This window comes from Argopecten irradians, chromosome 8, assembly GCF_041381155.1.
Source record: "Argopecten irradians isolate NY chromosome 8, Ai_NY, whole genome shotgun sequence".
NCBI lineage: Eukaryota > Metazoa > Mollusca > Bivalvia > Pectinida > Pectinidae > Argopecten > Argopecten irradians.
Genome location: NC_091141.1, coordinates 8896636 through 8915656, shown reverse-complemented (window position 1 = coordinate 8915656; position 19021 = coordinate 8896636). Strand labels below are relative to the sequence as shown.

Here is a 19021-nt window from a genome sequence, read left to right as displayed (position 1 = left end):
TACAGTATAAGATGTTTGCACTTAGAAAACAGTATCATAATTTATATAAGCACATACTTAACCAGGCATTTTCCTTTGTTGATAAAAGAGTTAATTCTCGGAAAATGTTATTTAACTTAGGATAAGTCTGGTGTTTCATAATCTTCTTTATATCAAATAAAGCTCATTATTTTATATATGCCTTTTTATGTATACTGTATCTACAATATTAGATGAGTAACTGCAACTTGTACCAAAATAAAACAACCTATTCTAGTTTATAATTATATTGGACGTAGCATATCTATACACCTTTTATTTTACTAAAAAAATGTGATTGCGTACTTATTAACGTTTTGAGAACTTCATATGGAAAATGTGAACTATTTTTGTTTGAATGATTTTCACAACATTAATCCATCATTGCGTTTGTATCAATTATATGAACACATCAAACGTATTAATATCAAAGTAATATGAAACACTGGTGAGGTTCTGAAGTCATAGATACTAATGTTCCATGCCTCATTATGTGTTGGTAATTTATTTGATATTGAAAAAAAAAAAAACATTTTTTGGCAAACTATAGAGTTGACAACCTAATGATGATATAGGGTAATGACAAATAAATAAGTTATTATTAATATAAATGATAAATAGACTTGAAACAAAGAAGGCGGGGAGATAGTTTACATCTATGGAGAATTTGGACTGGTGCAACTTTACACACACGGGTACAATTGCACTTCACACAAAGGCACCGCTGTTAATATTGTTTGAATTTCATTAGATACATGTATGTTCATCAGATACATATTTGTTTATTAGATACATGTATGTTTATTAGATACATGTATGTTTATTAGATACATGTATGTTTATCAGATACATGTATGTTCATCAGATACATGTATGTTTATTAGATACATGTATGTTTATTAGATACATGTATGTTTATCAGATACATGTATGTTCATCAGATACATGTTTGTTTATTAGATACATGTATGTTTATTAGATACGTGTATGTTCATTAGATACATGTATGTTAATTTATGCTGCCAAACGCACAATGAGATTTTCATTTATTCATTTATGTACAAAACAAGATTAACTGGTTAGTTTTATACATATGTCATTGCAATGTCCAACAGTGAGGCCGCATCATTAAAGTGGAAAATTATTGAAGAATCACAGTAATTTATACATACGTCATTGTAATGGTCAACAGTGAAGCCGCATCATTAAAGTGGAAAATTATTGTAAAATTACATTACTACGGTTCAATGATTCATACCATGACTTATTCTAATATTTGATTTAAGTATGATTGTCTGAGAAATCTGAATGAAATATCTTCAGCGTGTGAGCTTTAACGTTTTTAATTGGTACTTGCTATGTGGTAATTTCTAAAAATGTTGTGAAATGTCTCAACATGCCGTGATGATGATAGCAGTAGATCATGTGATTATGGTAATGACGAATATTCTACTTGTTGGTTAAAAGCAGACATACATATTTTTCAAGCATCTTCGCTACCACTGCTTAATTAAGATAATTAAATATTGTTTGGAAGTTTTGCCATCGACCCATATTTATTTTATGGGGTCATTAAAACATGTAGTCGAATCACACTCTTTGTTTCAGGAGAATCTTGTTTATTTTTTTGAATCTAAAACAATAACGAAATCTATATTTTATAATTGAATATTTTGTGACCTTATATCGATGTGCGTGTTTGGGGCGTGTATGTGTCAGCACCATTAGTTCATCATTCATGTTATTTATTTCAGTATCTAGCAGAACTCTGAATGACTCCTGATTTAAGTGATATAATGAAAACACAACGACAATTTAAGATTTCTTTTTTTATATAATTATAAAACTATATCATATATATTTTGTGTACAAAAATTCAAATATCACATAGTTGCTTAAAATGAGTGTTTCCTCATCCAAACAAGCATTCATTCAGTTAGCATTCAAACATAATCCATTTATATTAAAGCATTACATATAGTCCATGCGTACATTTACATACGCCAGCGCATGTAAATCCCTACCATTTACATGACCACACACATACACACAGGTTTCATTTTAGATTGCATTCTCTCTCTGTCATTCTACGATAAAAGCATTTATAAACATATGGCATCATTGTTACACAATGAAGAACTCGGTTGTGAGCACCAGCTCGGAGACATGAATTCCATACACTCTCTCTGGCAATCATTCCCAAGAAGAAGGTCTCAGCTCTCAGTAATGTGCTATATACACTATATTCGAATGCCATATTGAACAGAAAATGTCATTGACTATATACATTATGAACTTAGCCATTCTTTTGCAAAATACAATATTCAGGTATATATGGAAGCCATTTATCAGTAACTAACCTAATCGGGAGACAAATAAACAGAAAAAACAGATCATCTGGGGATATTTTCTCAAAGGGATGTAAAACATGTATGGAAATGTCGTACCAGAAAATATATCGTTAATTTTTTTTTTTTTTTTTTTTTTTTTCAAAAAATACAAAAGATTCAGCGACATTACGAAAAACAGTACAATTTATATATCAGAATAGGTACAGTTTATCAGTAAAAACATCAGAACACTAAAAATTGGCATTCTGAACCATGTGAGATATATAGATATCAAGAAAAATGGAGTTCAAAATCGGATTTCCTTTCCATTTTCTGATTCTTGTGTTTATCAGTCCTCCAGGCGGTGTTTTTTTCTCTGGAGCCTTAGCACTACGAACACAGTACACGCCAGTCTCGGCTAGCCAACGGTTGGCCAGATACTTTGGTCGCGAAAAACCAAATCAATGTCGTGGACAAATTCCCACTTAATTCAACCGAGCTAGTTCTGAAGGTTTGTTCTGACATGCTACTGCCTGAAATAATCACGTACAATCACGTGACAGACGACAATGGGTGCTGCCGTCAAAATGCATGAAAAGACGCAGCGTGACGTCATCACAGATAGGGTTGACAGAACTGGTACACAAGCCTTTTTGAGTGGGTTGTCTTCTTGATGATGCCTTTCTTGTAGTATTGACGGATGGATCGGCTGAGTTTGTCATAGTTCATGGCAGGACGGTTCTTTCTCTTTCCCCAAAGTTTTGCTACTCGCGATGAATCCTCTATTTTGAATATTCCCTCCTTCTGACTGACCCATTTAATGCAATTAGAAAAGTTGTCTGGATGTAGAAGTAACTCTTTCAGGAACTGCCACAGATGTATCGTCTGTTTGTGCTCCGATTCGGTAGGAAGGCAACCTGGAAAACGAAATTAACATTAACATTAATTTCACAGAATTCGTAATTCTAGCTACCGGGTTGGAGATCGCGATAACAAAATGTTGAAAGCTGCTTTTTATTTACCTTTTGAGACCCACACACACACACATATATATATACAATGTAGCAGACATATATAAATAGCAGACGACCTTCACGGGGGTTCAGTAAGGGAAACAGTAGTTTGAATGTACAATTTAAAATTTGAAATAACCTACCTGATGTTACTCCACAAATGCTTGAGAACTCATCGTTATCACTTCTATCATCGCTATCGTCGCTAGAAACACTTGGTGAAGGAGACATTGCAGGGATAGGGATTCTCTCGAAGTCAGGGTAAAACCTCTGATTACAATTGAAATCTGTCGTCTGCGACATACACGGCGTATCTAATGTGCAAGCTGCAAATAGAACGGAACGAACCATTCACTATCAAGTTGTGCTCAAATAATTTCTACATTTTTTTATTGTCTGATAATTAGAACTTATCAAAATATACCATTAATAATTTTTAGTGTTATTGTGAATGTTTCATTGACGGAGATTGAAATGCCAATCATACCGATATGCTAACACATATGTGCGACACATTACCAGTGGCTGAATAAATAGTTTTTTTCATATCGTATATTTCCGTTAATGTATACCACAAGCTTGTTGTTGTATTTTAAATGTTCCTGGATTTTATTTATGTCGGGCTTAACACTTACCACTTTTCCAAATCTCGAGCTGGTGATAAATGTTGGACCATGCAGCTGGAGTTCTGATTTTAAAGTCTTCCTGGGTGAGATTGCAGAATTCTAGACCGTTCATCTTGAACATATTGACATCAATGGCATTTGGACAATACTCTTGTGCCTGCCACTGCAGCCACTTTCGCACATCATCGGGACTCCAGTACCGAGGATCTGTAAAAGACATAGGGATAACATTAAATACAGGTATGGTAACAGTTACACTATATGTTTACACCACTAAGGTGTATTTAGTGCTGTAGACAAATGTTTACTTTGTGGGGTATGTAGTTGTTCGTATGTCAGGTAAACTGGACACGATTGCACGAAGGATTGCGTCTGTGCCAGGCACACACAGGTAAACAGTTCGTGGTCCCAGGCCTACCTAGCGTGACACCGTGTGTGTATTATGTTTAATGGATGAGACCAAGTCAAGATCGTATCGCCCGAAATATAAAGTACACACATTCAAAACAGCATTTAACACATGTTTCACTTAAAAATCGGTCAATACACCGAAATATCTATTAATTTATTTCATCATGCCGTCACTTACTTTGAATATTTTGCCTTTGTTTTCCCCCAGCGAATTCTTATATCAAACTTAATGTTCTTTAAGAATATGTGCTTGAAACACAATACTTACAATTAAATTGACAATTCCCTTAATGATGATGAGGCACTTACTTTGACTGATTCTTAGGATTCCACAAATGTGTTCAATATCTTGTTTCATCACACCGAAGACAAGCCGGGAGAGAGATTCGTCATCCTTCAGCAGCATACCATTCTGATGTTGCTGCTGTTGATGATGAGGCTGTACGTGCACATTCATATGTTGTTCAGATCTTAATTGTTCACAAGGAGGAAAGTCCATCGGTTCTTGTTTCTCCTGTTTAATATGCACGTGTTCAGGGTAAAATTGAGTGTCTAAATCCGTGAAACTTTTCGGACTGTCAGGAACACAAACTTGGTCGTGCGAGGCAGGTGTACTGCCGCACATATCGGAAACTGGTTCCAACATACTCAACTCATCGACTAGAATGTTGTCAAAGCCGGATACCAACATATCATTTTGGTTCGTCATAAATGGACCCTGTGGTACCTTGAAGAAAAAAAAACACAAAAAAAACACGTATAAATGTACATTACTAAAGTTCCAAAAAGTTCCATAAAGTGTTTTTGTTATTATTAGTTTTCTTTATTTTCTGTGCATTTAAAGCAATACAATTAAATGTTCCTTGATATAGTGTTGAATTGTTTTAACCTCACCTTTTGGTCTCTGTTCTGCACGCTATCATCTGTATCTGAACACCCAGAGATGCTCTGACACATAGATAGGTAAATGTTGATGTAGGGAAATTCAGCTTCTGAAAAAACAACAAATTAAGAATATCAGTAAAATATTCCATTATTCAAATTCATATTGCTTCACAAATGAAAGGCACTAAAATATCTATTCTTTTCTTAGATATGTTATTTTACAAGCAAGTATTATTATCTTTAATCCACAATAGTATAATTGAAAAAGAGTAACTCCACGTTTGATATAGAAACACCAGAAGAATGATAACAAATGTTGTTTTAAAATCCAAATTGATTTTGTCCTTTTCACAATACACTGGTGTGATCTGCTATAAGATTTCGTGCAAATATACCTGTTTGCATTGTGGCTACTTTACAGGTCTATCCCGATAGAGGTAATAGATCGAATGAAATTATTTTTCGTTACACGACTAAATAGTTCGAAATACCACGTGACTTTACGATTCGGCGAATATGTATACACAATGAATGACAAGAAAAAATAAACGGGGACCCGAAAGGGATTCGTCGGAAGTGAGAACGCTCTGTTATGAATATGATAATGCATCGAACAAGCAAATGTTGTGCAAAGAGCTTGGAATTATTTTTCGAAAATCATTTACACAAAAAGTCATTTTATAAGAGTGTTTTGTATGGTGCAAATTCATTATTTTTGATTGATTAAGCAGTATTTATTAAATCGAATTTGTCGGAAATGTAACGTTCAGTGTGGCGCGCTTGGGAATACCCATACACTAAATCTAGATTACAAGGCGCATTCTGATTGGTCCAAATTGCTGTGACGTTTTGTATCGACTCATTGGCCTAGGTCTGCTGTATAGTAAATACATAGTGGGTCAGCGGGGACAACAACTGCTCGGATTTCGCAATCTACACACGTGTGTAGTGTAAATGATATTAAACGGCCGCCGTGCTATCAACAGAGTTCAGTATGATATCATTCGTATATTTAGAACCTATGTCGCTTCTTTCTTAGTATTAAGGCGCAGGTATATAGAAGGGTTCAGCCTGTTACGCTGTTTTCTCACTGAAAACATATAATTTGATAAATAAATTAAATTAATTGTCTTAGTGAATACATAGTTTTCATGGGGTTTACCAAATGATCATCATTTACTTTCTTCCAATTTCTTCTCAATTAAAGATAGATTTTTACTTAACCGATAGATATGAATTGTTTTGATGATAATTTTTCTATGTTATTCTAATTTTGATAGCTTCCGATATTTACTCCCTGAAAGGTCGATACTGACTAAGTGGCATACTTTGTATAACATATACAAAGCAACATAGATTTGGCTCTTAACCAAATTTGCCTCTGGATTTTCCAGGTTTCTGTACCGGAAATAATGCCACGTTACACTGAATGCATCTTCACATCATATAATCTAGGCCTAATCATTTCTCTCTTTTTTTGTTCTTTAATTGTATTATTTGCTGAAATCGATTTAGAAAATATATACGTAACAAATATGCCTACATCCAACAATTGTCAATGCTTTTGCTATATCTATGATGTAAGAGTTGATGAATTACTTTTACATCGTCTCACTGTCACTGATAACTAGCGATTTTATTTGAAACTTTACTACCAGTCATCATAACCTCCTCTAATAAATGTTTGTGTGTTTGTTGTATGTGAATCATACAAAAACATAAACGATATTAAGAATTATGTACCCTGCTATTCTATTGGCATTAATCTTTCATTCAACATTGATTTAAACGAGTAAATTATAAAAAAAGTATATGCAATGTTACGTGAAATGCAACGCGTGGGTCCTTACTTGATATTTTGATCCCACAATACTCGCATCCTATATTAAATGTTCTCAGGAGCAGAATATGCATACTTGTCTTAAGTGGTACAATCATGTTAATGATGCACATAGTCGACATCTTCCTCACCACAAATTAATTCTAATTGTTTATTATCTTTAGAAATACAGAAACATATTTATCAATTTATCAAAAAGTAATCTTGAGCTTTTCTGTCCTGCATTTTTAAAGATACTAATTCGTTTCTAATTGACGTTAGCTGTCAGCGGACACTAAAACTAAAACAAACGAAGTATTGTTTCTACATTTAAGATCCTTTCTTATATCTTATACATGTACCATTTTACGACTGCGGGTTGTGAAATGTGTCGGTGGTGGAGTTCCCATAGAAAAAAAAAGCCCACCTGATTACTTCTCTACTTTAGATGTTTAGTGTACGACTTGCGAAAGCTAATACAGATATTTGTCTTTTTTTTTCAAATCTGACCAGTTGGTTGAGGAGACAAGCCGACAAGTCGATTTGTCTATGTATAATACAGCATTCCCATGTAATATAGTATATGAAATTGGCATAACATCCGTGCGATGATGGGGTAAGTTTAAACTTAGAAAATAAATTGCATTATAATTAATAAATATTAAAAATTAGTTAAGTAAATGACTTTGTTTCTTAATTTTTTCATGTTTTTCTTAACTTCGAGTTTAAGAAAATACTGAGGAACCGCAAAAACAAATCGGCGTCATATCACCAACCGTTTCAAGGTCGTACCTAGGTTGAGGTGTTGACGCAAAAACGAGGTAATCGGAGAAAAATATTGTCTGTTGTCAATGTTTGGTACTTATTCAACCTGATTTTCAAATTGAGATTGGTTGGGAGTCAAACCGTTGGCCATCGATACTCCTACATCTAAGTGGCTGAACTTGTGATGGTGACTTGTTTACTAATGTAAATCACCTTAAACAATCGCCCAACATCATTCATCAATGATAAACCAATTTTAATAACATTTTCCGTAAATATTAATTACAAGTTTCCAAATTTATGTACAGTAATCTCCACAGTGGTTTATATAAATGCTGGTTGATAGTAACTTGTTCACGTACAATTCAGGTGATTAGTATGACCTTAATTACATTAATTGTAATGGTCCCAAGTGTGACACTTATCACGCCATGCCTCTTTTGAACATCCCTGCCGATGGCACGATTTTGTGAATTATTTACAATTGCTTACTGATGAGTGAAAATAGTTTATTTAACATGCAAATCATATTATAATATTAAGCAAAATTGTTAAAAATACCTTTAGACATTGCATCTGTCTCTTAATATCTGAATATCAAAATAGTTTATTAAGTATGTCGCTTCAGGCTTGCAAAAAGTAATTATATGGCATATAAAAACGGAGACCTCGATTCTGTTTGCGGAGATGCATGCATTTCTCAATATGACATGTTTGGGAATTCTGAATCCTAATGACTCAAACATGACAATGAAATCGCAGACACTGCATATATTCAAATATTTGATATGTAGACTTCGCCTTATTAAAATTGAGAGCAATTTAATTCAATTAGATTCGGTTAAGTCTATGATCTGATTATGTTGAGATAATATCATTTCGTAAAGTGCAGTGATTAAACAATTAAAGGATTGTTAGATTGCATTCATTTGAGATATGAATGCAATATGGGTGGCAGATAAATAGAATAGCGCCCAATAAATGCAATCTAACAATCCTTTAATTGATATATTAACATTTTACTTCCTAGTTCAAAGTAAAACATAATTTAGATGCGAGTGAACATTTGAATTTTTCGCTTCAGCCATTTAACTTCAACAGTCAAATACGATAAAAAATAGCCCCGATAAAAAATTGAAAATACAACAAAATTTAAAAGTTTTTCAATATCTTTTCAGTTTACTTTCAATCATCCAAACATTTAGAAGTTTTATAGTTTCATAACCAAACTGGTTCATTCAACTTCAGTGTCAATTTTCCCGCGCGAACTAACATGGTGTCAGAAAACAAGATTAACATCCATTTATATAGATATAACTACACCAAGTCAAGGCTGCATTTATTGGCTCATTATGCAGATCACGATCATCATTAGAGTAATGGGAGTCGCTGTGGCAAAATGAAAATATAATGTGTTAAAACAACTCACAAAATGATAACGAAATTGATACAAAACTTTCTTGGTTCCAAAATTCACTAATGATTGAAATATTATCAGAAATAACAGTAATTAGATAAAACACATTTAGAATGTCTGGAAAACTCACACATTATGATTTTTATTTGTATTTGTGATTTATTTTTAGATACAACAAGCCCAGTGAGTCATATATTAAATTCTTTATGCATACAAACTGATTATCGCGACAGATACAAATTCGCAAAATACATCTCCACTAAATAATCAACTACAAGTATAATAGAGCGGTTTTTTCCCTGTAAATTGCGAAATTAATTCGCCGTGCAATTGTCTTTGGGCGTGAAACGCGAAATTAGGGCGCCGTGAAAATAAGTTGGTTTACATAAGTAAATTGATTTAATAAAATGTCTTAAGAAATAATAGTAAAGCATTGTACATATATACCTATGCTATAGATTTAGAACCAGAGGACAGGTACACCTGTGGATGATTTACAATGACCTGACCAATGGATTTAAACCAGGAAGAGAATGCTTCAGGATAGGTTGTATTTACTAAGAAAAGTGAAAACAAAAGCATTAGTTTTAATGCTTGATGTTGAAACCATCCAAACACCTAATTAAAGGACCATTTTTCAATCTGATATATTGTTATGTATGTTGTTTCATCTCAAAGTCAATCAATGGGTCATCGTTTCAATGTATTTCTTATTCTCGAAACAGTGCAAAACTATTGTATAAACAAAATGATAAAAGTTATATTAGTTGATTATTATATGTACATTCAAGGATTGAATAACAATAGTTGCTAATAATCGTGAGCTATCTGCGACGAGCTGACCGCAGATTCGTAAATCTCCGTATTTCTCCGCGTCATAATTGTCTATCCCCTGCAGATTCGCTGAAAACCTTTGGTGACACTGACATTTCATAGAAATCAATATTATTTTTATATCATATCGTGTATTACGTAATAGGAAATGAAAATCAAATTAAAATAATATTGACATAAACTAATGTTTACAGACATGGAGACAATATACTGGACAGTATTCATGCAATATACTTACGATTAAGGGCTCAGACGACTAATGTCATGAAAACATGTGCCGGATAGACTATCAATCTTGCAAGGATTGGGCATCTTCTTGATTAATCAATCAATATTTATACCTGTATGTGTCTGAGGTTATCTTATCTTGGTGCTGTATTATCGTAATTACATCTGATTTATGACCATACATATGGAAATATCTAGCATGTACACACATGGCTGATAATCAGGAGGTATAAATATAGTCTATACATTGAGCCATAAATCGTTTAACAATTTTGAAAAGAAAACCGCAAAATCTGTTTCTTTTTGTGGTTAATGGATTATCAGAATAGTATATTCAAAGCTGTGCTAAGTAATTATAGCCTAGCATTGATTATGCAGTCAAGTATATCTTCATTGAATTATTACTTACATTAACAGTATAATAGAAATTATAAACGATTTCCCATCACAGCAGAATGTGCACATCTAATGTTTTCTGTGTATCATATCTCATTGCTTTCGTGTTATTAACAGTAGATCCGTTTGTGATTCATTTCTGACCAATAGAAGAATATATTCTGTTCCATCACTTCAATAAAATTCTTGGCGACAAAAAAAGATGTTCTTATTTCTAAAAACATTGTCACAATGGTTTGATTGTCCTATACTTAGTGCTATATGCTTTATTTCAGCTAGCTGTCTCCTTAACGACCAGGTTTATACTGTCCATGCTGTCGCGTCAGTTGTTTCTGTAGAATTCATTATTCAAATAACTAAAATGAATTTGACAAATTTCTTCAAAAGTTATTACCTCTTTGGAACCGGCCCTAAAATGAATGTTTTAGCACTTTTGATATGACATTGGTTTGATTGCATGACTTCCGGCCTCACACGAAACTCGAGGTAGCTGTCTCCTTGATAAACATACCAAAGTTAACAATGTTTTGGGTGCTTCATATAAGTCCGTTCTCGGGTGGCCTTGATTGTTGGTGTCTCCTTGGCAAGCTTCCTTGTGTGATTTTAGATGGTATTTGGTAGTTAACTTGATAATGGTATTAAGGGAATGTTAGCTATCGCTATTTAGTTTCTTATACATTATCACTCATATGGAAACGATATGGCATGCTTATGTTTGGTATTAAGCAGTACTTGCGGTTTATATATCAAAGGTTGTACAAAGAGTTATTTTACCACATAATGATGTACATGAACGGCAATACATATATTTGGATCTTTTGCACTCTGCTACAATACTCGTTTGATTGTATTTTCTGACGTAACTATTGTAACTTCTATATACATGTATGCGAATGCCACAGATTTTCAGCATTCGAGTAGTATGTCTGTAATGATATATATATATGGTTTTATAGCATGTTTAACTAGAATCTTTGACATCTTGACATTAGGGATGTTTACCTATCGTCCAACTCTTCTGTCAATCATGTTGGAAACACTCAGTTCTTAGAATCAGGCTACTTTCTTCCGGGACACCCGCACCCACCCATACGATAGTTATTGTAGTGACCAAGATTCCCTTTCATTCACAAATATCGACCAACAAGATGCACCAGGTAAACTCCGGCGATAAACACTGGCTCTATAGCCCGACCAAGGCCACTGGAGGTCAGCATTGCTGTAGTACTGGGTACAGAGAAACACATCATAGACATCCTATAAATATGTCATAAGATAAAACGTTTGCACTCCATGTTGTGTTAGGTAACATAATCATAAATCATTTTGATTTCGTGGGGCTTTACTGATAGTATTTCTTAATCAATGTAAGTTCTGAATAACATAATGTTATCGGCGCTCACAAAAGATAAACACATCAGACTGTAATATTACTCATTCGAACTGCGAATCATTAGGTGATATCGCACAGTATGTGTTTGCATGTTTGTAAATTTATTCATAACAAATTAATTAAGGAATTAACACAATGTGTCGTGCATTGCTCACATCGATGCTTATAAATACCACGATCATCGAGACTGTTCTAACATGGAAAATCCTATTTCCACCTCACTTCTGGTACAGCCGGAGTTGTTTAGCAACTGTGATATTTGACTGGATTTAATAATAGTACCTAATATACTATACCTTATATAACGTCTTGTTTATATGTTTTAACCTTCCGCTTTGTTTTAGATAATATTGTACCTATCTACTTTACAAACAAAATACTTCTACAATATTTCACGGAGAGTATTGTAAAATATCGTAATTCAAGAGGTTTCTTATATGGAATTATATATATTAAGACTCATTTCATTATATTAATACGAGTATTCTCAATTGATTTGGTTGGAATTTAGGGTTTTACGTCTTTACAGCCAGGGATGTTTCAAGACAACCTTCCATGTGTACAATGTGATGCGGTGTGTGAATGTCTGTAATATTAATTTCACTGGGAGATAATTCAATGGGACCTTTCAATAATTGACTGTTACTATATGTTTGGTTTAATGTTGGAAGATTTTGGTTTAATTTTGGTTTGAAGAGTCCTATTAACGGTCAAGGTCATCGAGATGGTGCAGGGTAGTCGGAGTAAACCATCGACCGGCTGTTAGTACCCGGCAACTGCCCCACGTGGGATTCGAACTGGTGGGGGCTGGTGGCTATAGATTGATTAACCATTCGGCCAACATTTAGAGCGCAAGACGTAACTGATTTGGAGTCATCTGTTTATTATTGACATCACAAGAAAATACTATCAGGTAACCAGGCCATAATCGGTTTAGCACATCATCCTCATATTCATTTGTAATTTATTTCTTAATGTGATCATTCTGTTACAAATATTTCATCAAAGGTCACATAGCTGTGGACATTAGGCTGCAAGCTGATCTGTGTGCAAGAACAGTAGTTACCATTTTGCATAAATTTGTGACATATGCACATTTACAATTATCCTTGTAAACTAAATAAAAAACATTTTACTATTGAAGGCAATGTGCAATATAGTGAATAAAACACAACCATGTATCTGTTCTTTTTAGAATTTTTGTTATTGTATTACAAAAGTAAAAAGTTAGTCTCGTTATTTGAAAAGACGTTTTAGAAAATAAACGTTGAGTTTATAAAACAAAATAATGGTACGGTCAGATTTATCATTTGTTTGTCCATTTTTTTCATTTTTTTTCTTCTAATTCATTGTCATGACTATATAAGGTGACGCCCTACAATACTTCTTTACGACATCACAACTTAGCTGACTGCAGCTAAATGAGGTGAAATCTTATGAATATAAAAAATGTCTGGGTAAATGAGGTGTAATCTTATGAATATAACCAATGTCTGGGTAAGGTCCATTTCCAGTTCTTATACAAACTACCTATTTCTAACTGTCTAGGTGTGTAATAGAGAATAAAAGACGTAACTTTGACAAGAAGTCACGTACTCATAAGGACTATACAGTTGTGTGACCGCACTACGTACTAAAAACTGCGTGCGCACATCGTGCATACATCGTCCGCACATCGTCCACACATCTTGCGCACATATATCATTACCAACAAAAAATGTAACTAAGTCTTAAAGAAATCAAAAAATCGAACTTTCTTGGCGTTACTTTGCACTGGTTTTATGCATATAGCATATTATCGATTATTACAAAGAAACAGACAACGCGTTAATCACCAATTACGCAGAGTATTGTAAAAAGAATATTGGACAAGGAAGATAGTGATTAAATGTTTATGTAATAGGGTGGTATCTCGTTTGTGTCTGCTCACACCCAAAAAGTGTCAAAACGTGTGGCCCCTCGACCATATGTACTCGGATGTACTCGTACTGACCCGTGACGTCAAACTAGGGAAATACCAGACACTTTTGAAATAGTTTCGCCGGTGTATAAATATCCACCCGAGATAAAGATATCATGGATTTGACTATCAAATAATAAATAATCAATATTATCAATACATACGTGACACAAGTAATTTGTATGTAACGTCAGAAAAAAAACAAGCCTGTCACTTTAATTATTTTTTCTCATTTGTAAGAATATCTAAAACCATAAAATGTGGATATCTTTTGTTACGTTGTTTACTTTTACTTTCAGTATTTATGAACCCGAAACACAACTCTAATGATTGATTTAGGAATCGCAAACTTCAAAAATATAAGCATAAAACCATATGCAAAGATAAGATATTTATTAAGTATTAAACTATTAATATCACATTGTTATGTGATTAAGTGTAAAAACTTTAAAACAAAAAATACTGCTGAAAATAGGACAACATTTTTAATAATTATGTTTGGACGTAGTTAATGCCCATCCTATTTACAATATAGACATTATATAGTCAGACAAATAGGATCATGCTTTTGTCATGGTAGTTATATAGTGTTTGTAAATATATACCCAGACATTTAACATGATCCTAAATATAGATAATCGATTGACGTCATGACCTACTTAATGGTCCGAGTTTAAATAACTTGGATTGGTTGAAACGTCTTCGCCGTGTATCGTGTGTAGTTTTTATGAATGAATACATTTACACCTGTATGTCAAAATGAGTGGGTATACACAGGTAAGATAAACCTAGTACAGCAATTAGCTTTTACGCTTTATTCATAGGTAACAAATTAAAGCATAAATAGGTTGTTGACGTCTTCGATTTTAATCTTTACTGGAAAGTTTATATTTAGCCCAAAATAAAAAAAAAATCAAACATAAACCTCAATAACTATTATTACTTTGATATGCGCTAGCTAGATTTTTTATTTTATTATTTTATTCATAGATTTTGGTATGCTTATATAATTTCAATAATATACAAAAAAAAAACGAAAAAATTAGTGATAGTTAGGATATCTAATTAGCGTCTATTTTGTCTAGTTTGTTCCCTTATACATGTACATGTATCAACTTTCCAGAATTTACACCTGATGTAAACGTCTTCGTTGGAAAGCATTGAATACGTTAATAGCTAGTCCTTACCATATTGTTTATTTCAATGTTTTCGATGAAAACGCATTTCTTTAATTTGGTGAAACTAAGACTGGAATGATAAAACACATGGGTCGATTTTAATGCAAAGACGGAGAGTTTTCATCAATGAATTCCTACTTAGATTTTGTTTTACACTATACTGTGATATATCTAGTACATTGCTGGTGTGGACTTTGACTCAAGGTACAATCCATAGCAAATAACTCAATACACACAATTAAGGAACTCTTAAGAAGAGACTTGATATCGGACTTTACTCTCAAGTTTATCCAAAGTAAATATATAGGGTTAATGTAAGAATACAGAAGCACGGATGCCATTACAAATCATTGTCTTGCCACACTGCAAAACTGCATGTCTCGTGATTATAGAATTTAATGGTTCAGTTGCAAAAAGGTTCACGTCGAAATATAACACTTTCTATTTATCTTTAGCATTGTGATTATTCGGATTTGCAAAACTATCATATTACACCCAAAATGTAATTGTTTTTATATGTCTTTAGCATAATTAGTTCATAGACGTTCATTCTAGTGATTCGGTGTCTGTAGGATATGAACCATGGTGGTGTCGTTCATAAAGTGAACAAATCTCTGTACTACCTCAGTCAGTGTATTTTGTCATATCTTAATCACCGATACACCATACCGTAATTTCACTTTAAGTTCAGAAGGGAAATGTCATTTATATTGTATTCTCTTGATAAACACCCAACATGCTATAGTCCTTATAATGTACATTTATGTTTGTATAGTTTCAGAGACTTAAACATAAAATATTCAGATCCCGATAACCATTGATATTGGAAAATATAATGAAAATGAGACATTAAATTTTATTATCGTGATTTCCGATACCTAGATACTGTTTCAATAGAGAAACTTACATTTTAAGCCTAATCAAGTCAGAATAAAGTACTTGGTATTGTTTGAACCTCTGCTAATCACTTCTACTAAATAAAACATTATATATTTCTAATCATGTTCGCAGGTTCCAGACACGACACGATGTTCACCGATTTATCCCGTTGCCAATGGCAACAATGACATCATTACAGATGTCTATCGGAGGAGATGAGGTAGGTGAATTCCCATCAGGGCTGAAGTACACGCATAGCTAGTGTTACGACCCTGAAATATGCGAGGAGGCGGACTGTTTAATAATATGACACAAGTGTGTCACACTAAGCTACATACCACGTAACATACAACATTGTCAGTACATTGGAGACAGTTGACCCTATTCAACGAATCACCTTTGGACTATGTGTAGTATTGTGATAAGTTTAAGTGTTGTTACCCATTTTCGAAAATAACATTTATCGATTTATATGGATCATAGATAGGTATACTGTCGCTTACATACAACAGGAAACTATGCTAATATACTACATACGATATTATCGACAGAACGCCAGGTCTTCCGCACAATTTTGTTTTTTTTTTAATTTTATTGTATCTTATGTCTAAGTACAGTACAGTACACGTAAGCAAAAACATCATCCTAAGGTGCCGTGGAATGTCCAAACTAGATTTGGAACACATTACTAGATTCGGAGTATACTGGCTCCATGTCGGAACATCGTAACTACTCAATAACTCGGACAGCGGTCCAATGTATTTTGCTTTTTGAGGTTGCAAAATATTATGTCATTGGAAAATTTTGTTCAATATGTTGAATATATGGCCATCAGTGTTTTCGTACAATACGTATTATGACAAGGCACTTACAATTAATTAATTAGTTCTGCGTCGCAATCAATATATTTAAGATACAAATCGTATAAGTAAGGTTGCATCAAAGAATCAATGACCAATAATACCATTGTCAAAGTATGTCTTGCTTTACGTAATATAGCCAATCACATAAAAGACAATCCAAAACAGTTCTGGAAATATATACAGTCAAAAACCAAAACAAGACAATCCGTAGGGGAATTGGAAAATTCGAGTGGGAAAAGATGGAATGACAGTAGAGACAAGGCCAATATGTTTAATGAATACTTCTCTAGTGTTTTCAAAGTTGAACCAGACGGAGACCTACCCACTTTCACAAATAGAAATTTCAACTCTGCATTGGAAAACGCCATCATAACTAAAGAAAAAATCAAATCAGCAATCTTAAAACTGAATCCAAACAAATCATCAGGTCCAGACATATTCCATCCAAAAATTATTTTAGAAACATCTGATGAACTGATTGAGCCACTAGAAATAATATTCAAGAAATCAACAGAAGAAAGAACACTACCATCAGAATTGAAGGTTGCTCATGTAACACCGATTCACAAAAATGAGTCTAAACTCAAAACAGAAAATTATCGTCCAATAAGTCTAACGTCGATACCATGCAAAATTCTTCAACGAATTCTGAAAGATGAAATCACCACCCATATAGAAACAAACGACTTATTTTCAAATCACCAGCATGGCTTCATGAAAGGGAAATCCTGTGTGATACAACTCATCGAGGTTACCGACTACATATCTTAGGAAATGGATGAGGGAAAAAACGTCGACATCATATACCTCGATTTCAGTAAAGCTTTCGACAGGGTCCCTCACAAAAGGTTACTTTTAAAATTGGAAAAATATGGTATCAGAGGAAATGTTTTATATTGGATCAAAACTTTCTCATTGGAATGAAGCAGCGGGTCTGTATTGACGATGAATTTTCCTACGTAGGTGACGTCACAAGCGGTGTCCCCCAGGGGAGCATTTTAGGGCCAATCTTATTTTTAATTTTCGTAAACGACATGTCGGAAGTAGTGCAAACTGTAATAAAAATGTTCGCTGATGACGCAAAATTATTGAAAGGAGTAAGCAACGATGATGACAAAGAGGATCTACAGAGAGATGTTGAGAACATTTGCAAATGGACCGAGACCTGGAACATGCAACTTAAAGCCAAAAAAGTGTAAACATCTGTGTATTGGTAACTCCAAGGACAACATAAACAAATATAACATCGAAAATGAAGGTCAAAAGAGTGAAAAAACTAAATCCGAAAAAGATCTTGGCGTAACTTTTGATAGTAAAATGTAATTTAGTGAGCATGCTTCCAACTGTGCTTCAAAAGCTAACAGATTACCGGTCTGATCTTCAAATCCTTTACCTACATCGATACAACAATGTTCCTTAACTTGTACAAGTCCCTGATTCGGCCTAATATGGAATATGCATCCTGCATTTGGAACCCTATGTTACTTCAGGATAAAATTGTAATCGAGAATGTCCAGAGGAGGGCGACCAAAAGATTTAATGGATTAACCAACTTATCGTACGAACAGCGACTGAGATCCTTAGGATTACCAAGCCTTGAGTATAGGAGAAAACGTTCCGATCTCATCCAAATTTTTAAGATTATCAACAACATCTATAAAGTCGACAAAGATAAATTGTTTATAATGTCTCCCATCACCTTCACAAGAGGTCACTCTAAAAAGATCGTGAAGCCAGTATCCAGACTAGAAGTAACCAAACATCGATTTAACAGCAGAATTGTAGATATTTGGAACAAATTGCCAGAAAATGTAGTGTCTGCAAAGTCTGTAAACTCCTTTAAATCGCGCCTTAACCAGCACTGGCACAATGAACCCTCCAAATTCTCTCCTACTTGTTATAGTGCTATCTGATCAATTATTTGATCATATACAAGGATACGCCACCAGAAGTCATAAGGACTTAAATTGGTGTTTTAATTACATGATACATGATACAAGATAGAC

At 33.8% G+C, this 19021-nt stretch overlaps 1 protein-coding gene across 1 annotated transcript; it reads right to left on the bottom strand.

The window, feature by feature from the left end:
* Positions 1-1832: 1832 nt before the first annotated feature.
* On the bottom strand, positions 1833-5818 carry LOC138329281 (SAM pointed domain-containing Ets transcription factor-like). The gene is made up of 6 exons (XM_069276146.1): positions 5679-5818; positions 5293-5390; positions 4708-5125; positions 3997-4194; positions 3505-3687; positions 1833-3265 (listed from the first exon to the last, which is right to left on the bottom strand). The coding sequence occupies exons 1-6, from the start codon at positions 5686-5688 to the stop codon at positions 2964-2966; spliced, it is 1209 nt and encodes a 402-aa protein (XP_069132247.1). The 5' UTR covers positions 5689-5818; the 3' UTR covers positions 1833-2963.
* Between the last annotated feature and the right edge of the window lie 13203 nt (positions 5819-19021).